This window comes from Emydura macquarii, unplaced genomic scaffold (genome assembly GCF_026122565.2).
Source record: "Emydura macquarii macquarii isolate MOO-44397 ecotype Brisbane River unplaced genomic scaffold, CSIRO-AGI_Emac_v2 contig_3692, whole genome shotgun sequence".
NCBI lineage: Eukaryota > Metazoa > Chordata > Testudines > Chelidae > Emydura > Emydura macquarii.
Window position 1 is genome coordinate 7,505,063 of NW_027133829.1, and position 25,362 is coordinate 7,530,424.

Consider the following 25,362-nt stretch of genomic DNA (forward strand, 5'->3'; position numbering starts at 1 on the left):
TTTTGGTTAAAGTCAGGAAAATCTGGCAGAAAATGGGCATCGCCAAAATTATTTCTAAATATAGGGAGGATAGGGGAGAAAAAAAGATGCTAGCCTAGAGAGGTGTACAAATGTACAAGATAACGCTAAGCACAATGATCAGACTAAAACCTACAGGCTTTATTAAAATCTTTCTAAACTCCCTGCAGACCATTGATCAATCCTATCCATCAGTTGAATCTAGAGTGTCAGGAACTGAATATGCTGTCTTATGGATGAATCATGTGTGTACGCATATTATCTCATACCTTCTGGGTGAGGTCACTAGCTTCATTGATATAACGGTCTCTCTCTTTTTCCAGCTGGTAGATGATCTTCCTCTGCTTCTGAGCCTCATCCTTATAGTTCTGAATTTCTTCTTCCAAGTTCCTCTTGGACTGCTCATGGAGCTTCACTAAGTTCAGCTGCTTTTGAGTGACACTGGCAGCCTTAAGCAAGTTCTGCAAAAAGAATCCCAAAGCAATGATCATCTATGTCTGTAACTAAGTATGCTGCTCTGTACATGCTATGTCAAACACTAGCTTCTGTTTGAGTGGATTAGGGATGCCCTAGTGTCATTACACCTCATCTGATTTGATAAATTAAAGAAACTCAGTCTCAAAATATGATCATGAGAATTTCTCCAGGAGTCTGACAGTTACTAAAGAATGAGGCAGAGCTCTGCAAAGGACTATTTTTAAATCCTGCTCCTCTCCCACCCTGCAATACCCACTCCCACCCACTCCAGCTTTGTTTCTTGCATTTTTATCCCGCTCCCACCCACAAAAACCATAGATCTCGCAAATCCTGCAAGAGAGACAGATTCCCCCATGCTACTAAAAAAAAGAAAACCAACTGTCAATTAATATATTATATATAGAAATGGAATTCAGACACATTTTTACCACTAAAAGAATAAAACAAATCTTGCTTATACCATGTAAAAAATACTTTAACTCCTGTTATAATAGACATAAAATTTCTCTCTCCCCCTCGCTTACATTTAAGTATTAAAACCTTTATTTTAAATAAAAGAAAAACTTGCTTCACATTGCTGAAATTCTATTTATGACAAACTGACAAGAGATATAGTGTTTTCCCACAAATTACTGCAGTCTGGTTTTTTTGCCCACTCAATGCCACCTACAGCAAAGTACATTTTACCCACTCCCACTATTATGGCAACAGGTCCTGAAAGACCCACGGGATCACAGAGCCACTGCGCGGCTCTAGAATGAAGCAGTACTTTTGAATTGGAAGCTGGTATACTGATGTTTGCATTACAGAAGGAATGGAAAGGGTTGTTTATGAGGTGGTATACTAAAGGCAGAGGGGAAACCTATCATCTTCCAGCCATATAAATTATAAAGCATGCAAAAAGCCATAATAGTAATTATGGATCCAAACACCCTTCAGTCTCATTTCCTAGTAACCAGGTTGAACTTGTAAACTGAGCAAGCCTGGCCTGGAAGTCACAGAGTGAGAATAAAAATGGGATACCATGATGTCAGCTTAACACAGTTACTTTTCTAACCCCACTTTAAAAAATCCTTCCAAATAAAAGAATTGGTTTTTCACCCTCTTCAAAATGTGACTCTGGAATAGACTCATTCAAAACGCGGGACAATGTTTGGTTCTCAATCCAGTGAGGAACCTAAAGAATCACATTATAGAGTCAAATCTACCAAAATTAGTTTCAGAAATACCAATAAGCACGAGATATTATTGCCTGGTAGGAGAACCTTGGACACATGAAAAATGGTCAGCATGAGAAAGGAATCTAAAAGGTGGCAGGAGAGATCAGGGTTAAAAAAAAAGCAAGGCTGTCATGCAGACAGATGGTGTGTTTTTTATTATCATAGCCTTAATTTGACTAGATTAACATTAAACTTGATATGTTGTAGATTATTACAAGCAGAGGAGTAATCAACTGCTTAGAATATCAAATAACAGGTTTGCAATAAAGGCGAATGCACATAACACTTACAGCCTCCTGCTGTTTTATATGCTAATACTAAGAAGTCCCTTTAGGGTTCACAGGTAATAATGTTGTTTCAATTCACAGAGAGGAAAAAAAGCATGGTTTAAGCTACAAACATCTCATACTCAAGGCAAGATATTTGTTCACCAGTGTAACCAAAGCAAGCTCACCTTGTTTAATATGTCTCTTTCTCTCACCAGCTCATCTATAGCTTTCTTATCAATCTCTACCTGCTTTTTTGCCATCTCCAACTCTAAAAGCAAAGAAAAGATTATAAACTCTGGGTTCAAACTGCTGAGCTGGCAAAAACAACGGTCTGTGGACTTTTTAAAGAACTTAATTAATTTCATATAAATGGAGATATAACTTATGACCTCCATTTGCAAACTCAGGTGCCTAAAGTTAGGGACGTGAATCCACATTTAGGGATTAGATGAGTATTAGGCCAAGATTTTCAAAAGAGACTAGTAATTTTGGGTGCCTTCAATTTTTACTTGAGACACCGTAAAGGAGCTGGATTTTCAGAAAATTCAGAAAATAAAATCAGTCATTTTAAGACATCTCAAGTTTGGCATCCAAATGCTGAATCTCTTGAAATCTCTAGTTCCTTTTGAAAGTATTGGATTTAGATTTATAGAGTTGTTTTAATCCCTATAGGTCAAATCCACTGCTGGCATAAAAGGGCATGACTCCACTGGCTTCAGTGGAGCTGGTCCCACTTAAGGCAAGTCTGGATATGCCCCTTCATGCAAATGCAAAGATGAATAAATCACTAAAAAAATAAGTAGGAGGAAATGTGCTTCCGCTATAGTGAAAAACTGAATGAGAAACTGACATGTTGATATCCGGAAGCCTGAGATGCACTGGAATGCATGAGAACAATCAAAGTTGCCAGAAGGTGTGTTGTTATCTGTTGCCTTTCTCATGCATTCAAAGACAGAGCTGCATTTCCTGTGTCTTCCCCTTCATTCCAGCATGACACCTGGTCTCATAAAGCAACAGCAGAATGGCTGTTCTCTAGGAGAGAGACCCTCACCTTTCCCAGTTATGGAGATATACATATGAAAGACAACATGTCCCATATATACAGTCATACAAAATACTTCATGTCCCATACGTGCAGTCAGATCAGTACACAACCTACAGACCAGGCAGAGCATGGGGAAGTCTTTACTAAGGCAACATGTCTACACTTGGTATATAGCAGAATGGGGTTTTATATTTCAGCACTCAGCTATAATTCAGTCTATTAACACATTGGGCTGGAATCATCTTTGCACTGGCATCATTGTAGGGGCACAAAATTGCTGGGGCAAAAGAATGCCCTGCTCGTGCCTTCATCCAAGCAGCCTCGAGCCAGCTGTGGAATGACCTCTGCGTCAGGGGCTAGTGCACCAGCAATACAGACTTACACAGAGGCACACATAGTGAGAGTACTTCCTGGGGTGGGATGAGTTACACCAGCTACAGTCCCTTTATGCTAGCTAAGTTGGTACAAAGGGACTGCAGATCAGGCCCATTATGTTTTCACCCAGCACACGCAACACTGTGAAAATTCCATAGACCCAGGAGACATTCGTAAGGGCATTACAGCTATAGTGCCATGCTGCTGCTGTTTATATGGTCTTATAACTGGGCATCAGAGGCATGATCTTAACTTGGAGCATACACTGAATGAGCATTATAACAAACAAAACAACAGTTCCAACCATTGCTTTGATTCCTACCTCTCTCAAGTCCAGAGATTTGGTTTTTCAGGGTATCCCTCTCATATTCTGCTTCAACCTTTTGTTCCTCTGCAATGCGCAGTTTTTTCTGGATAACTTCTCTTACCTTGGAGAGTTTTGAAATTTCATGACGCATCTGAGTTACCTCATCCTCTCTCATCTGTGTAGAAGCATGAGGGGGGGGGGGGAAAGAACAACCCATTTAGAATCAACAAAAGGAAATGCTTCTTTATTTAGCATATAGTTTATCTACAGCACCCATGGCACAGGAGGCCACTGACATAAATGCTGTGGCTGGATTTAGAAAAAGACGGGAGACTTGCACCACTATTAAAATAATTTAAACAAAGCCCAAGGAGGCAATGAGAAAGGTAATCAAATCTCATGCTTCAGGGCATAAAAGAGATGAATAAAGAATTCCCAACTGCAACCCATGTACAACACTGCATAACTGGCTCAGTGGATTAGGTATGAGTCGCTTTGTCTTCCACTGAAACATCAGGTACTGATCCTACGTCCCTATAGCAGGAAGCTGTTACCATGGTCCTTGTTAATCTACAGCTTTAAACCAAATCTTTGAGTCCACATCATGTTCTGGAATCAGAAAACGAAACTATTGATCCATGACATTGCACTAAAATGTTGCCGATAGTGGTCACTGCACTAGGGAATGCAGCCAAGCAATACATCAGAAATAATCCGCACACCTACCAAGAAACAAATATAAAATTGCCCTTGAGATGCAGCAATGCCATTACATTTTAAGTCCTGCACATCAGAGTGCACACTATCCCATTCACAGAATCAGACACTACTAGGGAGCTATGATGGGGCATCTGCCCCACGCTGGCAGGGAATGGTTAATACAGTGCTGGGGAGGCTGCGTGGGAAGCAGCCAATAGGAGGGGGGGCTGCGAGGAACAGCCAATCAGGGCCCAGCAGATCCATATAAAAGGGAGCTGAAGGACAGTGTTGTTCAGTGGCTGCTGGGAGCCCAAGGAGTATGGATTGTGTCTCTGGACAGCTGTAAGCACCTTGGACAGAGCAGCTGAGTGCCCTAAAATGAGGGCAAAGAAGGCGCTTGAGCCATGGGGAAGTAGCCAGGGAAATAGAGCATCATTGACAGAGGTTACAGAGGAGCAGCAGGAGGCTGCTATTTACAAAGTCCTGGGTTGGGGCCTGGAGCAGTGGGCGGGCCCAGGTCCCCCCCCAATAGCCACTGAGGAAGTGGCTGGACTGTTCGACAGAGATACTTCCCTCCACTCTGGAAGGGAGAAACACAGATGATAACCTAGCCAGAGGGCTGAGTTGAGATGAGGACGCTGCAGTCCTGGGAGCTGAGAGAGGAACCGCAGGCAGGGTCAGAGACAGAGTCTGCCGGTGTGCAGACTGCAGACATAGGCGCTGCCATTGAGCTAATCCCCAGCATGACCAGGAGGAGGCGCCAGTCTGACCCTATAACAGGAGCCTAATCCTGTGAGATGCAAATTCCACCTATGAGGATCTGAGTGCCCTTAAATCCTACTGACAAACACCAGACTTCAAGAAATTACAACAGGGTTGCTCAGTATTATGTTGGAGGTGTTTGCACCCTACAGGATCAGGCCCCAACTACAGCACCTAACCTAGCATGGTTCAGGACTAGGGCACCCGCATGATACCACAATACAAATAAATAATAACTGGACAGCATCTTAACAACAAATGTTCAGAAGTCTGTGCACATAATGAAGTGTTGAGCTCCAACTTCGCATTCATCTTGAATCCTGTACTCAGTTCCCATTTGAACACATTGCTTGCTAAGTTTTACACAAAGATGATACTGCTGGGAATAACAATGATGCCAGCTAACCTGGAGGACAGAGTAATCTGTTTTTTCAATAAGTACTAAAAGTGTCCTTCCAGTGTGCACAGCAATGCAACAGAAAAACAAACACCTACAGTGAAATCTCACTGGGGTTCCAAAATAGGATCTTTGTTACATTAGCTCTGGACAGATCTTTTAACATATCTGTTGAGGTTTGTTTTCATTGTTTTAACCAACAGTGCCCACTGAAAGAAAGCTCCCTATCAGCAATCGAGTTCTTTAGTTAAACAGAATTGGTTGTACTTTACTAAAGTTTGATAAGCTATTGGTTTTCTGTCCTGTTTTCTAACATAGCCAGTGCTGTAACCACAGCAATGCTCTTAGCTGGAGATCAGATACAGCAGACATATTTTAATAATATCTAACATTTATACATTGCCCGTCATCCCCAAAAGATCTCAAAAAGCTTTAAAAACCATATGTAGCAATCACTTTATCCACTGATGAAATGCAGCTAACTCTGGAGTGATGCAAAATAGCTGTTTAACAGTGCACAGCAACATAAGATAACAGTTTAGGTCAGCAAGTGAACAATAATATACTGATTTGCATTTAACTTCCCCAAGTTGATGCTGAAGGGGAGATTTCAGTAGGCCGGATGTAGTTACCTACATTGGAAGTTGGCTGGAGCAGTTATTACTATATATTATTAGTTTCCAGTGGCATTCACAATGAGCTATTCACTATAAAAACATAAAGGAAGGCACAGCCTCTATCCCAAAGATCTTACAATCTAAAAAAAACTTTGCCCTGGTGAAAAATATCCTGGGATCTTTAATGATCACAGGTGATCAGGACTTCAGCTTTATGTCCCATCTGAAACAGTACAGTATAATCTAGTACTAGGCTGGGGCACTAGTGTAGAAAGAATGTCACCTACTGAAACACCAACACAAGACCCCCATCCAAAGTAGTACAGCAGCAGAGGGATATGTCTGATGCCGTGCAAATGTGACCTACTACTTACTTTCAGCTCCACTGTTTTCTGCTGGTTCTCCTGTGTTATCTGTTCAAAGGCCATGCTGTGCTGCTCGTTCTCTTGCTGGAGTTTAGAGTTTCTCCCCTGAAATTGCTCGAGTTCTTTGGCAGCTCTTTCATTCAGGATCTGTTAGATTATGAAACAATCCAGTTAATTCTTTCTAATCTAATTCTAATATATCTACAGAGACCCACTGGCAGCACCTTGAATCTTCCTGGGGGTAAGAGCTACTGAAAATGATTCTCTTAATAGAAATTATTCTTTATCCCTGATGAAATTACTAATGCACTCAGAAATATGATAAATGCTCAACGGCTAGGAAAAATGACAACTCCTAATGAATAACATAGCAAGCATCACTTTTTCTGGAAGCTTTGCAAGTCTCCCTCACAGGTGGTGGATAAATATTTTAATGCCTCTTTGCCATTTGGCAGGCATCAGATACCTAGCAATTCGCTACAATCATTGCAAATGAGTATGAGATTCAAATAATTTTAATCAGCTGAGGGGCAGGGGAGCTCTATCTTAGCAAGCAAATCCTACATTAATATGCCTACAACACTTTCTTGAATGCGCAGTTTGCTGACATCAGGGCACAGACATTTTCCCACTCTAATCTGTCTTCAGTCAAAAGCCCGGAACAGCAGTTTCATAGTTTATATGGAGAACATATATTTCTATATTGGAGCTGCCAGACTTTTCTTCTGCTTGATGGGACTTCCCCTGGCAGACATTACTTTGTAAGTGAGGAAAGAGCTATCAACATATTTTTTGGTTCAAGCATCCATGTGTGGCAGATCAAATGTATCATGTTGTTTAAAAAATAAAAGGCGTAGGAAGAGGAAACTCCCCATCCCCAACGCATGCTGGGCGCAGAGAGAGATACAGGAGGTGAGCGTAGTGACTTCTGCAGCATAGAAGAGTCAGGACTCAGCTGTAAAGACTATCAAGGGGACTCTTTATTGAAGTTGCTGAACACTAAGTTCTGGACTAAGAAGCCATGGACAGAGTACAACAGGGAGGAGAGAGCATTAGAGAAGAGTATAACAGAGCATGTAGCTGTTGCTGGGTGGAATAAGGGCCTTTTGGGAATATCCTAGCAAATAAACCTTGGACTGGGTTTGGTGGATCCTGGAACTGTTCTCAAGAGTTGCGCCAGACCCAGTCTTGTTCAGAGAAATAATCAAGTTTTCCCTCCCACTCGTCATGTGAATTGTGTTTTATTTAAACCTTATACTGAATTAACAAAGACATTGTCACACGATTCAACTCACATTGACTCATAGACCTAAGGGGATGAGAGAACCGCACATTTGCAAGACAAACAAAACTCCTGGGAAAGTTTCTCTTGAGGAAACATTGCTTTATAATTATCATATCTCGTACGCTCTTTATTGAAATTGTTTCTCTGGGGGCTTCTCAGAGTCACGGTAAATGAACTGAAGATACACACTAGTAGCAAAACACTGCTTTAGGACTTTGCCAGAAAAACTGCTTCAAAACAGGACTTGGTTAAAAAAATTAAGACTGAATACTTTGCACTACTCTAGACTTTTATAATGTTTATACAAACATTCACTAGCTAAACTTCACAGCAAACTTGAGAGGTTGGTAAGTGTTATTTTTCCCCATTTTTCAGATGGGGAAACCAAAGCACAGAGGTTTCCCAACACAACACAGCAAGGCTTTGACAGAACTAGGAATATAACCTAGGAGTCCAGTCTGCCAGTCTCCTGCCCTGACCACTAGATCACACTTGCTGTTGCGGTACTTGGTCCCAGTCACTGTGGTCTTTTGCAAGAAGAGCCCAAAAACCATCATCAATTGGGTGGAAAACCAACGGCCTTAAGTATGGGGAAAAAAATAACTTGTCCATAAGAAAAGAATACTACTAGACTGTCACGCATTACTATTTTAATTAGGATTTAAACACCAAGACTTGCCTTTCCAACAAGCCTAAGGGAGTTAGCCACTCTAATCCCAGTGAATTCGTTGACATTTGGGCACCTAAAGCCTCAAAGTTCCGTTGTAAATACCAGCCTAATACAATTAAAGCAAAACATATTTCCTTTCTGGCCAGAATATAGAAAGTCTCCTTGGATCATAGGTAACAATCCTGAGGCCATATCTTGTCACAAATCTTTAGGCAGTACACCTTGTTGATTTCAATGGAGGCTTCTGTTTAAAGTCTTATAGTGTGATGCAGTCCCTTCATTGACAGGGAGATTATCTTGATGATCTAATGGGTCTTCTCCATCCCGCCTTCTATTATGAAAATGCTAAAAGAGCAATCTAATTTCCTCTGTATCTGACCCTGATATTATTACCTGTTTGTGTTGGAGTTAACAGAACCACCTATTGTACCTTCTGTTCCTTGAGCTGCTGTTCCAGTTTTAGGAGTTCCTCTTTATTCTTCAGCACATGCTGCTGCAGAGCCTTTATTTCACTCTGCTTGTTGTCCATTTCAACTTGAATGTGTTTCAGCTCCTTCTCTAGTTTGTCCTTCTTTCGAGACTCCCGTGATGCCTCATTCTGACGCATCTGGATTTCCTGCTGGAACTGCCGTCACACACATATAGAAAAGAAAGAAGTCAGGGCCTTGCCTGTCTTTTATTCAGACAAATCAGGTATGGTTTCCCTTTATTCTTACTGTACTTAGCTTTCAGACACATAGGCCATGTCTATACTGATGGCGGCAAATTCGCCGCCGCCAGATCGATCTTTCTGGATTGATTGAGCGGTCAGTGTAGACCCGCTCAATCGATCAGGAAGTCGATGCTGGTAAACCACCCCCTCAAGTAGCGTTCCCGTCGGCACAGTGCAATGTAGACAGCGCACAGAAGGGAAGCAGAGCAGTCAACGTGAGTTACGCAAGCTACTCTGTGTAGTTTGCCTAACTCCCGTCGACTGCCGCCAAATCTCCAGGTAAGTATAGACCAGCCCAGAGTGGCTTTTGTGTAATACTGCCCTCCACTGGATGGAGTATGGAAGTTCTGCACAGATGTAAACAGGTTACCTATGAGCAGAGCTGTATTTTTGGAACCCCAAATGATGAGCTCTATTTATTAATTACAAGGATTTCTTAGTCATCAATCACCATACCCTAAAAGCAGCCAATCAGAGGGCTCTGATGGATTTAACAGAGATGAGGATATCTACTATGGCTGAGAGTACTTGCTACCCAGACACCGTGTTTTAGTCCCTGAGGATTAACAGCAAGAACATTCCTGTGGGGATCCAATGGGGTTTTTGTAAGTTACCCCATCTGATCCTTGGTTTATATTAAAAGTAACTTGGGCTCTGAGCAGTGTTTGCAGGGCCTTGGTTTTGCTTATTGTACCTCACCAAACAAGCCATTTTTATAAACATTGATTACACACACGTAAACAGTAAAGAAAGTGGGGGAAGCCAGAACACTAAAGCAACACATTCATTGCAACATCTGCTCTTGCTCCCTGCCTTTCTATAGAACCTTTTAAAGGGAAAAGCCCCTCTCTTAACAGACATGGTATCAAATATCTTCTGCCTCCCCACCCCCACACCTCTCAGAGCCAGCCGGGGACAGGGAAGGGTCATGATGGACTGATCCACAGGACCATTCTAACCAGCACAGCATAGAACAGCCCTGTGCAGCTGCACCTGAGACAAAGCCACCACTGCCTGTCCCTTCAGCTCTGCCAAGCATGAGCTAAGGATGGAGCCCTCTGTCTCCAGGTTGCAGCTGAGTTTCTGGGACGGCCAAAGCACACTCCATGGCATACGACCTAACAGTGATGACGGCCAGTGAGCAAAAGGTTTGGCTCTCTGGTATTGTTAAGCAACCCAGCTTTTTAAGGCTCTTTCCTTCTAGCCCCACTGATTCTCCCCTCATTCTCTGTGGTCCTTCCATAGTCCTCCAGCTTCTCCCTCCCTTCAATAGGCTCACACCCCATTCCCTCTCCAGAGCCTCAAACAGACCTGGGTTCTCTCCCTGCTTAAGATAGACAACAGCTCGTCTTCCCAGTGACCACTGCCATCCCATCATGTGACCTAGAAGATCTGATGGTCTACTTGTTGCGACATGGCTGCTCCAATTTCAGATTTCACAGCTCTGTGCCTAAGAGATAATGCATGGCCCAGGAACACATTATTTGGATTTGCTAGAGCCTAGATCAAAGGTTGCCAGAACTGATCTTCCAAAGGAAGTGGATTCCAGAGGACCACAGGCAGGATAGAAGACCTCCCGCAGACATGGAGGCTTCAAATGCAGGAGGGGACAACCCCAAAGTAAGAGGAAACTAAGATTCAGATATCTCCATCAAATGCAGGCTGCTCTGAAAGGAGTCAATAGAGGGTATAGCAGAGAAATAAGGCAAAAGATAAAAAGCACTGATGATGAACTTCTCACTGAGTCGCCTAGGATGTGAAATGGCAGGTAGAGCATAGTACTCAGTGGAGATCAACTGCAAAGGTGGGGAATGGTTCAGGACAAAGACAACTACTGCAACCTGGTGAGCTGCACACAGACCTGAGCAATGCTTTGTTCTGCCTCATTTTTTGCCCTCTCTGTTTCTTGCTGTTGCTCTGTAGCTTGGACTAGACTTTCACGTAACTTCACCACCTCTGACAAGAGCTGGTCTCGCTCTTTTGTTACTTCTTCCTTAAACCTCAGCAAATCCCGGATACTAGAAGAAATGAAATAATAGTCAAGCAACGTCGCTGTCCCCTCCGGGCTCTCTCTGATACCAGAACAAGCTGTTTTGTGATGACTGGGAGTTTAAAAGTCACTTATTTAATTTTGAACTCCTTTTGAATTAGTCCCCTGCAGCTGCCAATCAAATACAGGAGCTACCTACTATATTCATTAAAGAGTCACCATCAATGCAAATAGCCCCAAAATTTAACCTACCAATCCATAAATAGCTTTACTTTCACTGCCCTCTTGGGTCTGAAAATCCCACCAATCCCCCAAAACAAGGTTTGTAACAATAGACAAAATTCCAGCTACTCCACCCTGTGTCCCTTGGAAAGTCATTGATCCTCCTCATTTTGCACTATTTTCCAGGGTCCCTATGCTGCTGCAACCACTCTCTTTGCAGCCTATCTGGCGGGGATGGCTGTACTGATGAGATCTTGCTGCTGCACCAGTCATAAATAAATGACACTCCCTGATCTGAGCAGCTTGCAATCTAACTACCTTGGTCTGTCTTTGTATTATGGCAGAGCCGAGAAGCCCCAATTGAAATCAGAGCTCATTGTGCTAGGCACTGCTAGACGCAAAGCAAGAGATGATCCCTGCCTTTGAAAAGTTTACAGCATAAATATAAAGACAGGCAAAGGATCGGAAGACACAGAGAGTGACGAAAGCAACTTACCCAACATCATCCAGCAGGCCTGTGGCAGAGCCAAGAATAGAACCCAGGTCTCCTGATGCCCAGTCTCTATTCACTGGACCACACTGCCATCATGAGTGCAAATATTCGCAGGATCAGGCTCTCAAAGTTAGACACAGATCAGACAAGAAAGCTGGCAGATCCTGAGACAGCTGATAACTTACATTTTCATCCGACTTCCCTGAGCCTGATCCAACACTCATTGAACTTAGCGGGCCTGATTTTCTGTTGTCCTGTACTTTGCATCGTCATTTGCCACAATGAAAAGTGAGTACAAAGTGGAAGTAAAACATTTTCATTTATTTTGATTTGCACTCACTTTGCATGGGTATAAATGACAAAGTGCAGGACAGTAGAGAACCAGCCCAGGGGGCACTGGATCAGGCTTTCCCTGTCCTTCATGGAGATAACTTACTTGTGCTCTTGACCCAATGATAATCCAGATCCTTGCTCCACTAATTTAGTCAGGTTCATAATTTCCTCTTTCAGTGAGAGAATGGTATCCTTTGCTTTCTGCTCCTTTTCATAGGCTGCATCCACCATTTTCCAGGCTTTTTCAATCTCCTGGGAACATGATTGGAAAAAAGTTTAACAAATTAAATTGGATGCAAAATAACAAAAAACTGAAAACTAATTATATTTTGTTTTTGCTAACAGATAATACAGATTTTGGTGTTCTTTCATGTTTAGATATACATCAGTTTTCTCCCCCTGAGGACTATTCAGTATGGCCAGTGCATATTGTATTGGGTCAGTCAAGCGCTATCCATTTACAAGCTGTTGAGGATCTGGTCCATTTTCTCTAATAGACACATTGGCCTTCACATATGCAAAATCTTGTTGTAGGGTTTTGATTGCATGACTCCCACTGAAGCCAATGGGAGTTTTATGGCCAAAAACTCACTCAGCTCTCTGCGAATTCATGTGTAAGGCACATTAAAAATCACATTTCTGTCTTAAAATGTTTCATCTACTCTAGTTACAAGTAATACCTAAAATCATTATAACTGAGATTAGAAGAAGGGAAAACAAGATTTATTTTTTCCAGTTTACTTTGTGCATTTGTTGACAGGACTGCCACAGTTCAGGGCAACTGCCCCTGTATTCCCTCTCCATGGTTCCTTGAGGCCATTCACTATCTGTCACAGAGACTATTTCAATAAAGTCACTTTCGTTGTTTCCCATGTAAAGAGTTAGTGTGGCCCTGTTTCAGCAAAGCACTTGAGCATGTGCCTAACTCTAAGCCTGTATGTAGTCCTATTTCTATTGATTTCACAGGTCTTACTGTAAACATGTGTACTTAGAGCTGTAATGGAACTACTCCTGTGCTTACAGTTAGGCAGATGCTTACTTACTTTACTGAATCAGGACCTTATTCAGCCTCCTTTGGTTGTACATGGGTTTGTTTATTTTGTTTTTGGGGAGGAAGAGAGAGGGGGCCTTTCACCCAGTAACCGGAAAGAGAGGGAAACTTTTTGTAATAGGAAAATGTGACTGTGACACCATAAAAATTGCCAGGTGACTAACACACACTTGTATTATCTGAAGCTGCTTTTAACTTTTTTGAAATGTATTAAATTCCAAGTTAAAAGTGTCCCCTTAATATCTTATGAAGGCTGTGTAACAAACAGATGGAAGTCATGAAATTAACAGTCAAGGCTTGCACTTGTCTCTAACTCTCATTATTGTGGGAGAAGAAAAGAAACTCAGGCCAAAAGTACTAGTTAAGTATCAAATGCCAGACTTACCAGGAGTTTGGAGACTTGTTTCAGATTTAAACCCCAAACCTTTCAATGCAACATTTTACAGGCACTAGAATCTGCACTAGTAGATCCCGATATCAGGTTCTCATCCAACTCGCACTAAAGTAATGGGGAATCTTTTTATTAACTTCAATTGAACTTGCAACTTTACTGAGGTGAGTATTCTCACAGAAGTCAATGGGGCTACTCAGGTAAGAAATGATTGATCAACTAAAAGTAAAGGTATCAGGGTTGTGCCCTTAGATCCTTATGTTCTCTATCTGTGACAAAAATGTGGTTTGCATATAAATCAATCTAGGCAATATGTAAACAGGAGAAATCCTGAATGGGATTTTGCCATTTACTTCAGCTGGAGCAAGACCAAGCCTAATGTTACCTAATTCTAGTAATCTGTTTTTAACTTCAGGTGGAGGAATGGGAGGTTGCTTCTTTTAAATTCAGGATTAAAAGGGAAGAAATCTCTGATGATGGAAACCTCTATTTTAAAAATCACATATTATTCATCGGAAAGATAGGACTTAGAGCATACAGAGCATGTCATAAACTTTTAGATAACTACAGGTTTTAATTAGGCATTAAAAATGCATTGCAGTTTATTGCATAATTAACTCCAGAGACTGAGCCATACCTGATGTTTGTACTAACAGGCATTCTGAAAATTTGTGGGAAAGATTTCTAGTAACTATGAAGCAGCTAGTTCATAAGCTGTAACTGCTTCATTTTATTGGTGTTTAAGTAACCAAAGCCAATTGAATTTTTCAAATACTGAGGGCTTGTCTACACGTACAGTGCTGCAGTGGAGTGGCAGCAGTGCTTAGTGAAGACACTACCTATACCAATGGAAGAGCTTCTCCCATCAGCTCAGTTAATCCACCTTTCATAGAGGCAGTGTCTATGTCAATGGGAAAAGCCCTCCCATTGACGTAGCACTGTCTACACCAGGAGTTCGGTGAGTATAACTGCATCACTCAGGGATGTGTATTTTCAACACCCCTGAGTGACATAGTTAAACCAACATAAGTCTGTAGTGTAGACCAAGCCTGAAAATGAGTTTAGTGCTGGTGAACAGTGCTGGGTTGATAGCCCTGTAGATTGAGGTCCTGTTAGCCAAAGCAAGGGCAATGCAGACTTCTGCACACTGCTCTGATAATGTCCCTCCATACTAACCTGGCAGGACAACATCTCCAGAGGTAAGCAGGAAATTCATTCTCTATGGTTCAATTCAGTATTTAACTTCTCTGATGTGACTGTCAACAAGGGGCTGAAGTGTACATTAAGAAAATGGATTGAAACCACAAAACACAGCACTGAGTGGCCTCAAATGGTAACAGCTATTGATCACTACTGATCTGGGCCACTATCCTGCAATCTGATCTGAAGAGTCAGGCCTCTGCACCTGGACATTTCAACAGGCGTTCACAAGGAGCAAGGGTCTGCCTCTGCTGTTCAGACTGCAGGATTGAAGCCCCCTTTTGAATTTGACCTAGTAACCTAGAAGGAAAAGGCTCTGCACCCTTTACCTCTCTGCACCCTTTACCTCAGTGACCCAGTCAATCAGCAACATTTAGGTCTTTAATTTTATGGATTTTACAGGAACAGCCCCAATATATTTCTCCTTTCTCTAGCACACACAGGTACATCTACACTGTGATAAAAGACATAGGTACAGCCACGGCTGGCCCAAGCCAACTTACTGGAGCTTCCAGAGTTCAGGCTGCAAGGTTATCAAACTGCATGGAAGGCATTCAGGCTTGGGTTAGAGCCCTGGCTCTGAGGCCCTGTGAGGAGAAGAGGGTCGCGGAGCCCAGGCTCCAGCCCAAACACAAACATCTACACTGCAGTTTCTAGCCCTGCAGCCTGAAACCCATGAGCCCAAGTCAGCTGACCTGGGCTCTGAGTCTTGGTGCCGCGGGTTTTTTACTGCAGTGTAGACGTAGCCACTGAAACGTCAGAATAGATTTTTTTTCTTTTGTTGCAATTTAGTAAAGGAAATATGCTTCAAAGATCTACTCGGATTTGAATCTACATGGTAATTTGCATTATGCACATCTGACAGTCTTGTTTTCAAAGCAACTAGTGAGTGAAATTACAATGAAGTACAGTGAAATTAGGATTAGTCATAGGATTCCTTTTCAGACAGCAAAACAGCATGCAGTTTTGAGGGTATGCTGAAAATAAAATCAATAGCTACTGAAGTTTCTGGAAGACATGACAAGAACATTTTGTAACAATGTTATAGTGATACCTGAGTACTTAGCCCAAAGAGTAAAACTCCTAGCCAAACTGAAAAATACCTGTGCTCTATGCCCCCAGATCAGCACATCGCTGTGCTTTAAAAGAATAATTATGAGCTGTTTATTGTGCACTGTCTCTAACAGTAACATATTGTCAAACACCCTTGGCTGATTCAATGGTGGGTGCTGTTAATCTGTACACCCCTTCAGCCTCTTGGCTGCTGAGATTAGCAGAGATAATATCCTTCCCACTCTACCCCTCTTCAGCTTTATGGCATTTATGAGAGTAGTTCTCTGCTATTCTATCCCCCTCCTCATCTTCCATTTTTTAGTCTGTTTCCCCATGCATAGTTCCAGTGCCTGCCTCCACTCCTGCTGAGAGATTGCCCAGATAGTAGCAACTGTCTACAAGGATCTGATTAGCAACAGGAAAAACCTGAAAGAGTCACTCTAGACAGTTTTCATTCTGCAGCAACTTGGGAAATCTCTGAGCAGTAGCAGAGGCACAGAAGCTGTCTGTCTGCAGACTTGGGATGACAACACTGCCAAAAATTTACACTCAGATCACGTAAGGAAAATTGTCTTCACAAACACAAGGACAATGAAAACTTACAGAAGTTGATGACATTCCCCTGGGGAAAAATCCTACTTGCAACAGGCAGGTGAATTTTTTATTTCCTGCCAATATTTAAAATGTATATATCATTTCAGAAACATCAGCTAATTAATCTCAAATTCCTCTTGTAAAGTAGGTACTATTACCCCCATTTTACAGATGAGGCAGTTTAGGCATAGAAGTAGTTACTCCTTTGAAGACAGCTATTAGTGTGGATTTACCCTTGTGTAACAGAATTTGACTGAGAATAATTAAGAGACTTGCCTAACAGAATACAGCAAGTCAGCAGCAGATTAGAGATCAGACAGGTGGTTTCAGCTTCCAGCTCTATATTCAGTCCACTAGCACATCACTTCTCTATAGCAGAATAACATCTTCAAGACATTGAACTGATGAAAAATTTCCCTCAGCTTACTACTGTGTCCTCCATTAAATATTTTCTGCTCATATTTAATTCTATTTAAATTTTACCTTCTTTAACGATGTTATCGTCGTTTGATCATCTTGGGAGAGCTTCAGGGCTGCAGCCACTTTAGCAGAATTCACCACAATCTCAGCATTGAGCTCCCTGCATTTTGACATGAGACGCCTTTCATTTTCGTAGGATTTTTTCATAACCGTGTGGAGCTTCTCATATTCTATCCGGAATTTCTCCAGACTTTTATCTCCCATAAGTTCACTGATGACTTCTTGAAAGTCTTTTTCCAGTGTTTCAAAGGCATTTTCTTCTATACACGGTCTGTCGTACCTTTCCTATATTAAATGAGGTGGATAATCAAAAATCTCAGTTTTGCCTGCAGATGACCGCAAGAGATAACAGCAATATATTAATAACAGTTCATTGGTAACTAACCATGATGTAAATCTTCTGTGGAAGCAGTTCCCTCCCTCCCATAGGAAATTCACATTCCATTCTATTTTTTAAACAGATATCTGCTAATTCCAGTGAAATACCTTGACCTTCAAACAGTTGGAGCTCCTGAAATTGAACACGACTAATCTAAAACTAGATCTTAAAAAAAAAAAAAAAAAAAAAGCCACCACTGTTATAGCCTTTAAAGAATGCATCAGATACTTACTTAGCTGAGCATTTTAACTCCAATTTTTCGGTGTACCCCACATCCTATAGTCTGATATATGCTCTCTGCAAAGATATTTCCAGCATATCATTGTCTCTCAGCCAAGTCTGGCTGTGGCACTAACAGTATCATCCCAACACCAAGAAGTTCTATAATTGGCCCTTTCGCACAGGGAATTTTGATTAATCTCAGCTATGTGGACACATTTTGCCAGCCTTGGGCTAGAGATACAACTGAACAGTCATTGATAGCATTTTCCTAGGTTCATGATAGTGAGAATTCCATGCTAGTCTGAGAAAATTACTCACTCAAACCATATAAAAAAACCCTTTATATGTTGGTTACCAGCTCAACATACTCAGGGCCACACCCTGCTCACCTTACTCACACAAGTAGTCCCACTGATTCACATGGGAAAATTTGGTGAATAAAAATAGCAGAATTTTATTCCTCCCAATTACTTGGGATTACATGGCGTCATCTTTCTCAGGATATATGGACAACTTAAAACTGGAGATGGCAACATCGGAGCTGCCCATCCACCTACCAAAATTTAGGTAAATTCAGATCTAGATTTAAACATTATGATTCAGCCTTTTCTCTATGTCAATCTGAACTAGAACACTGGATCCAAATCTTCCATATCTCTGCAGAGGTTCTGATTTGGAATTGATTCCAGATTCAAACCAGAGGTCCATCTTTATCTGAAACTCTGTAGCAATCATGGGAAGAGCAAAGGAAATATAAGCTGAATATCAGAAAATGGAAGGAAAAAAAAAGATGTCCCAACAGTGTGGAATAGTGTCGGAAGGGAAGCAGTGCTTAGCACATTTAAAACTAGATCAAGTGGGGACAATCCAAAATATAATCTAGGGGTAATGGACAAGATGGATGCTTTTTATCTCTAATGTCTAAGACTTTGATTCTGATCATTTACACTGGAATAACTTCATTAAAATATAGTTGTTAAACCAGTGTGAAATTGGTGTTAGAAGAGAATCACACTAAATAAGCTTGTGAGTAACTGATCCTTTTCTAGTCCATGTGAAACCTTCATCTCATATCTCAAGACAAAATGTATTATTATTTCTTATATTATAAATATTATATCTCAATATGCCGTTTAACCAAACAAAGACTAATTAAATTGAAAGGTGCTCACAATATTCATTTGACACTTAAAATACTTCTGTTAGAGCTTACTAATAACATCCTAATGATATGAATTAAGGTTTATCTTTTTTTGTGTGTTGGTAAGAAAAATATTTTTAGTAAAACTTTTTGGTGACAATACATTAAAACCACCAACACACATAGGGCTAAATGCATCCGTGGTGTAAATCCACTGGTGTATGTAGTGCAACAGGTAAGAATTTGGCCCACACTCTGGACCAGATTTTTTAAAAGAGGCCAATGATTTGTGGTGCCTGCTTTTCTAGGTGCCTGGCTGGGCCTGATTTTCAGAAATGATGGGCACCATGCCTCCTATTAAAGTTGATAAAAGTTGTGGGAGCTCTGAAAATTAAGCCCAACATGTCTCCAGATGGACACCAAAAACTGAGGCATCCAAAATTATTGGCTGCTTAAAAATCTTGCTATGTGTCTTGCATCATTTTCTATCTTCATCAGAAATAGCTTCCAGGGCACCAACAAGCAATTTCTTGTCTACCACCTAGTCAGCCTCTGACACCATTTTAAACTCTGCAACATTTTAATTGTTGATAGAAATGTGTACGTGAAAACAAAGTGATACGGAAGAGGTAAACGGCATTAGTGTCAGGGTGTGGTCGGCCCCAACGACCCCTTCGCCCAGAGCTTCAAGAACCTACACTGGCAGAGTTTCAAATGAAGGACACAAGACAAGAAAAGGCCAGGGCACAGTGAACTGCAAAGCGGGTCCGCCTTCGTTCTCGGCTAGATCTGTGCAGAAAGTCACAGCCCATTGCACTGCTCTTCTGGGTGGGCAGGGAGGAAGGGTGGGCCGCCAGGGGCCACAGACCCAGCAAATGAATGGTTTTTGTAATGGGACTGGGTTGCTGAGGGACACACTTTCAGAGCTATCTTACCGAGGTGGCTGCTCCCCGCTTATGACAGACATTCCCCCCAAGCTTTTTGCAGAGCACTTTAAGCACCATGGATAGGCACCTGGGGACACTTACATTAGTGACCCTGAGAGCTGGAGCCCCAAGCCAGGGGCTGGGATGGGCTGAGAGGTTAAGGAAGGCAGAGAGGGGGATGGGGTGAAGGGGAGGGCAAGAGGAGTGAGGGAAAGACGGGGGGCAGAGGGGGAGGGGAGAAGAGGGGGATGGGGATGGCAGAGGGGTGGGGAGAAGAAAGGGGGGGAGGGGAGAAGAGGGCAATGGGGAGGGGAGGGGAGGACAGGGGGAGGAGAAGGCAGTGGGGAGAGGAGGAAAGGGGGGAGGGTAAGGGGAGGGCGATGGGGAGGGGATGGGGAGTGGGGGGGCAGGGGAGAGGCGCAGGGAGTGGGGGGCGGGGGGCTGGCTGCTCACCTCACTCATCTTTCCGTGGGGGGAGGGGGCCACAGGCCGGCGGGGGGGGGACGAGCGGGCCCGGGGCTGGGCGGGGGCCGGCGGGTCCCTGCAGGGAGGGGGCGGGTGTCGGCGGCTCCGCGCCGGGTCTGGCTCCCGGGAAGCGGCTGTGTACACGGGCCGCCTCCGCCGTCTCCTAGCAACCGGCTCCCCGCCCCCTCCGCTCTCCGCGGGCATGGGGGGCGGGGCGGGGGGTCACTAGGGCAGGAGGTGTGGGGACAGTGGGGCAGGGAGGGGGTGGGGTGGGGGTCACTAGGGCAGGAGGGGTGGGGACAGTGGGGCAGGGAGGGGGTGGGATGGGGGTCACTAGGGCAGGAGGGGTGGGGACAGTGGGGCAGGGAGGGGGTGGGGTGGGGGTCACTAGGGCAGGAGGGGTGGGGACAGTGGGGCAGGGAGGGGGTGGAGTGGGGGGTCACTAGGGCAGGAGGGGTGGGGACAGTGGGGCAGGGAGGGGGTGGGGCGGGGGTCACTAGGGCAGGAGGGGTGGGGACAGTGGGGCAGGGAGGAGGTGGGGCGGGGGGTCACTAGGGCACAGGGTGTGAGGACAGAGCAGGGGTGGGGGATGAGGTGGGACGTGAGGGCAGGAGGTGGGGAAGGCTGGCGCAGGGGTGGGTCAGAGGGGTGGTCACTAGGGCCAGGGGTGAGAAAAAGGAGGGGGCACCCCGACTGGCAGTAACATGTTAGATAGGGCTGGCTCCAGGGGCCATGCCTGCCCTCCTTTGAGCCAGGGTCCCCACCCTCAGCCTGTATCTCTGGCTTTGCTGATTCCCCTAAGCCACCTGCATAGAGAATAATCTCCTGGTTCCTGCCTCCCAACCCCGAGCTCCTCAGCTGTAAATCAGGGAACCAACATCTCCTCCGCTTCGGTGGCTTTGGACATGGCTCCAGCATGTTGTCGCACTCACAGCATTGTACCACAGATTACATCCAGGGATCCGAAAAGCTGTGCTGAGGACCTAAGAGATCCCCCCCCAACCTGGAAAAAGCAGCTTTGATCATCTCCCCCATCCCATCCCACCCCTCTTCCTCAATATCTTTTTCTATTACAACATCTCCAGCAAAGGATCCCAGAACATTATTACAAGCTACATACCTTGCCACTGAAATGCAGCCACTGGGGAGGGGCTGACCATCCAGCACATAGCCCACCAGTGCAGCCAGGGGGAATTTTGGTCAAAGATGCTGAGGAAAAACTCCTATTCGTAAATAAAATGCCTGGGGAGACATTAGAGAGACAAGATGAGTGAGATAGTAGCTTTTATTAATATTATTAAACATCTGCCCAGAGTAGACATACCAGCAGGTTTTCAGTTCTCATCTGAAAGAGCCACACACATCTACCATCTACCTCAGAAAGATGAAGGACTACATTGGGCCTGCAGATATTTGCACTTTTGGCTCCAGGGAATTCAAGTTTTTCACATCAAAGTTAAAGAAGATGCTGAGGCTCAGCACCTTTAAAAAACTGGCAACTTACTTCAGGGCCTTAATACAGATTTTGGTGCCTAACTTTCAGTCTCCAAGTTTTGAAAATATTTGCCCCAACCTCTCTGAGCCTCAGTTTTCCCAGCTGTAAAATGGGTCTAATGGTACCTGCCTACATCATAGACCTGTTGTGAGTAGTGCTGGTTAGAAATTGTCTGACTAAATGGCTTTTCATCAGAAAATGCTCTTTCACTGAAACTAAAATATTTCACAGGCAGGCTTCCTATAGAAACCTGCCTCGTTTCCTGCCAGCTCACCTAACAGGTTTCCAGGGTCTGCTTTTCTGGGAACTCCAGGGCTTCCAGGCTCCCTGCCACAGAGCTGGGAGTCTGGAAGCCCTTGGTTTCCAGCCCTAGTCTATTTATACTGTAAGCTCTTTGGAATAGAGACTGTCTCTTACTATGTTTTTTCACAGTGCCTAGCACAATGGTGTCCTGATCTTGACTGGGGCTTCTAGGTCCTTCTGTGATACAAACAAATAGTAACAAATGATAAACTTTTCTTTCCCTTGTCTACAAAGGACGGCTGAATGAGCAGTACCTTGTTTTACCAATTAGATGACAAAATGGAGAATTTCAGTCCTAGTTTTACCATTTTGGTTGAGGAATAGTCATGCATTTTATAATGTATTCTGCAAGTAAATGACCCATATACAATTTCCACCATACTAAAACAGTATAGAAGTTCCAACCCAAGGGAAGACTGATGAAAAAACATCCACCTAGTCTTGTTTTTTCTTATTATTTATTATTTCAGAAGCATGGCAACAAACAAACAAGACAAACTCCCTACTCCAAAGACCTCACGACCTAAGGAGCCAATCCTCCAACCCTTGTTGACCAAGGAAATTTTTAATATGAGGAAGAGTTGAGGGATCAGCTTCTAAATTTGACAGGTGATTAAAAATAAATGATAGGGATGGAGGGGAGAGAGCAACATCAAAGCAAAACTGATGCAGCTTCAAATTTCCTTCTTACATAGACTCACAGAAATGTAGGGCTGGAAGGAACCTCATAAGAATGACTATACTGGGTCAGATCAATGGTCCATCTAACCCAGTATTCTGTCTTCGGACAGTGGCCAATGCAGAATTAAGTACACCTATGCCATCCCTGACAAATGTTTGTCTAACCTGTTCTAAAAAACCACCAATGACAGGGATTCCACAGCCTCCCTAGGTAACCTATAGCAGCCCTTAACTATCCTTATAAGTTAGAAAGGTTTTCGTAATATCTAACCTAAATCTCCCACCTGCAAACTAAACCAATTACTTCTTGGCCTACCATTAGGGGACATGGAAAAGAATTGCTCACTGTCCTCTTTATAACAGTTTTCAAATACATAGATGATCAGATATTCCCTCAGTCTTCTTTTCTCAAGACTAAACATGCCCAATTTTTTTAACCTTTCCTCATAGGTCAGGATTTCTAAATCTTATATTATTTTTGTTGCTCTCCTCAGGACTCTCACCAGTTTGTCCACAGTTTTCTTAAAGTGTGGTGCGCAAACCTGGACACAGTACTCCGGCTGGGACCTCATCAGTGCTGAATAGAGTGGAACTATTACCTCCCATGTCTTACATACAACCCTCCTGTTAATACACCCTATATTAGCCTTTTTCATATATACATACACGTGTGTTGTTGATGTTTGTCTTGCTCTTTGTTATATAATTATGGCTGAAAAGGAGAGCCGTTAGGGCTGAAGTGGAGACTGATAATGGAAGGCAGTATTGTCCCCAGGCTTATCTTTGTGTGTTTGTAGAGTTATACATGAGAAAGGACCTAGAAAGGTAACTGTGTTAAAAGAGGATCCGTCATATATTGAGGGATTCCAGTGATCCTGCATTTGCCTACACTGGCCAAATTCTTGATAATTTGCATCCAATGCAACCCACTGAAGTTAGTAATATAAACTATGGCTTCACTGCAGAGTTATCTGAAGTTATCTATGCTCATGTTAGCTCCTCTTGTGCTAACCTAGCACAGATCAGAGTGGTCTCATTCGACCTCCACAGAGTGACTGTGTTAGCAGCTGACGAGTCGTGCTTACTCAAGCTGTAACCTATACCCCCGACGGGCCAGCCAATTCTAGCGAAAAGAGTCCCCACACTTGGGCTAAGGGGTTTTGTGTGTGGACAGGACTCGAGTTGGGGGAAACACAGAAGTTATTGACCACGTTAATTCTGCAGTGAAAACAAGCCCGTAGAAAGGAATTGGGCTGCGAGACAGGACATCTGGGCATGATTCCCGGCCCTCAGACTTCCTGTAGCCTTGGACAAATCACTTAACAATCTCTGTGTGCCTCACTTCCCTGTTTGTACAATATAGATCACAAGACTACTCTATCTCTCCCAGGGGTGTTATGACAGTAAATTCATTAACATTTATGAGGTGCTCAGATACTAGGTGAAGGGGGCCAGATGAGAATCGAGACAGAACTTGGCCATGAAGTAGAATCCCCTTGTCAAGCTGTCTAGTGGGGCACACAACCACGAGTGCCAACCTCAGAGCAAACTGCTAAGAAACAGGGCACAAACCCCAAACTGGTTGTGTTCTCTATAATTAGATTTCATCAACCAAGTAACAAGTGTGAACTCCCCAAGCACTATAACAGCCTTAACATGGAGTCACTGACAGTCCCCTTGGGAACTCTGATCTATCTTGCCACCCAGGCAACCTTGCCTTTGTGACAGAGGGTCTCTTACACCAAAAATCACAATAATGTTCAAGTTACTCTCAGTCCCAATGGATCAGTCACTTACGCTTGGTCAGTTGTACCCTAAATCTCTCACCAAAGACAATGCTTGTAGCCAATCATGTAATAAACTAACCAAAAATTTATTAGCTAGGAAAAAGAAATGAGAGTTATTTACAAGGTTAAAGCAAGTAAACATACACACGCACATAAGTTACAATCTTAGGTTTCAAAAGGTAATGGAAGCTGCTGCAATATACAAGCTTTCTATGTCCTTTAGAGCTAACCCAAGCTAAGCAGCTCAGGGATCCCTTGCTTATGCTTAGAAATATTGTCCTCTCCAAATGCCAAGCAGCATAATGATACAATTCCTTCTGGTCAGCGTTTTTAATTCCCTTCCCCCAGAATTCAAACTGATGAAATTCGCGCCTGTCTCCTCTTCATGGATGTGTGTGGAGGGGGGGCAATCACAAAGTCTTTGTCCTTTGATATTTCACAATGGCTCATTTGGTTTCAATGGGCCTTCTTGTGTGCAGGCCCAGAACTTTATATTTATTAATGCCTCTTTCCTGCCTGGTGAGCTACACAATTCCAGAGGTTTACAATGCAAACACTCAATATAACTTTATATCATGGGATATAGACGTTATAAGTGAGATCAATACATGCATCCTACAAGCATTTCATCAAGTCTAAACACTAAACACGTTCTTACCAACTTAACATCAGTTTTACAGGTGAGCCAGACTGGTTTCCAACTAAGCATTTGTCAATGATCAATGAAGCGTAGGGGCCTTGACATGAGCTCACACCTGGTCTATCAGCATCACACGCCTCTCACTTTAGTTTTTAAACGGTACTATTATTAGTTTCTTCCATTTATGTCTCTCTGAAACTATGAGTGATGGTGAAAGCCAAAATTCTCTGGTCATGCAAACACAAACATAAGAAGCCAGGTGCAATCCTGGTGGGATTCCATTAAAAACAGGGATGAA

General features: G+C 43.2%; 1 protein-coding gene across 1 annotated transcript in view; it reads right to left on the reverse strand.

Annotated features, from left to right (window-relative positions):
• CFAP58 (cilia and flagella associated protein 58) overlaps positions 1–20,155 on the reverse strand; it is an 81,578-nt gene extending 61,423 nt beyond the window's left edge. Inside the window, exons 1-9 of the mRNA XM_067537095.1 lie at positions 20,147–20,155; positions 17,029–17,310; positions 12,360–12,508; positions 11,080–11,236; positions 8,937–9,131; positions 6,561–6,698; positions 3,727–3,886; positions 2,170–2,252; positions 288–479 (exon numbers count right to left, since the gene is read on the reverse strand). Coding sequence (XP_067393196.1) covers positions 288–479; positions 2,170–2,252; positions 3,727–3,886; positions 6,561–6,698; positions 8,937–9,131; positions 11,080–11,236; positions 12,360–12,508; positions 17,029–17,310; positions 20,147–20,155 — 1,365 coding nt within the window. The remainder of the gene's footprint in view (positions 1–287; positions 480–2,169; positions 2,253–3,726; positions 3,887–6,560; positions 6,699–8,936; positions 9,132–11,079; positions 11,237–12,359; positions 12,509–17,028; positions 17,311–20,146) is intronic.
• Between the last annotated feature and the right edge of the window lie 5,207 nt (positions 20,156–25,362).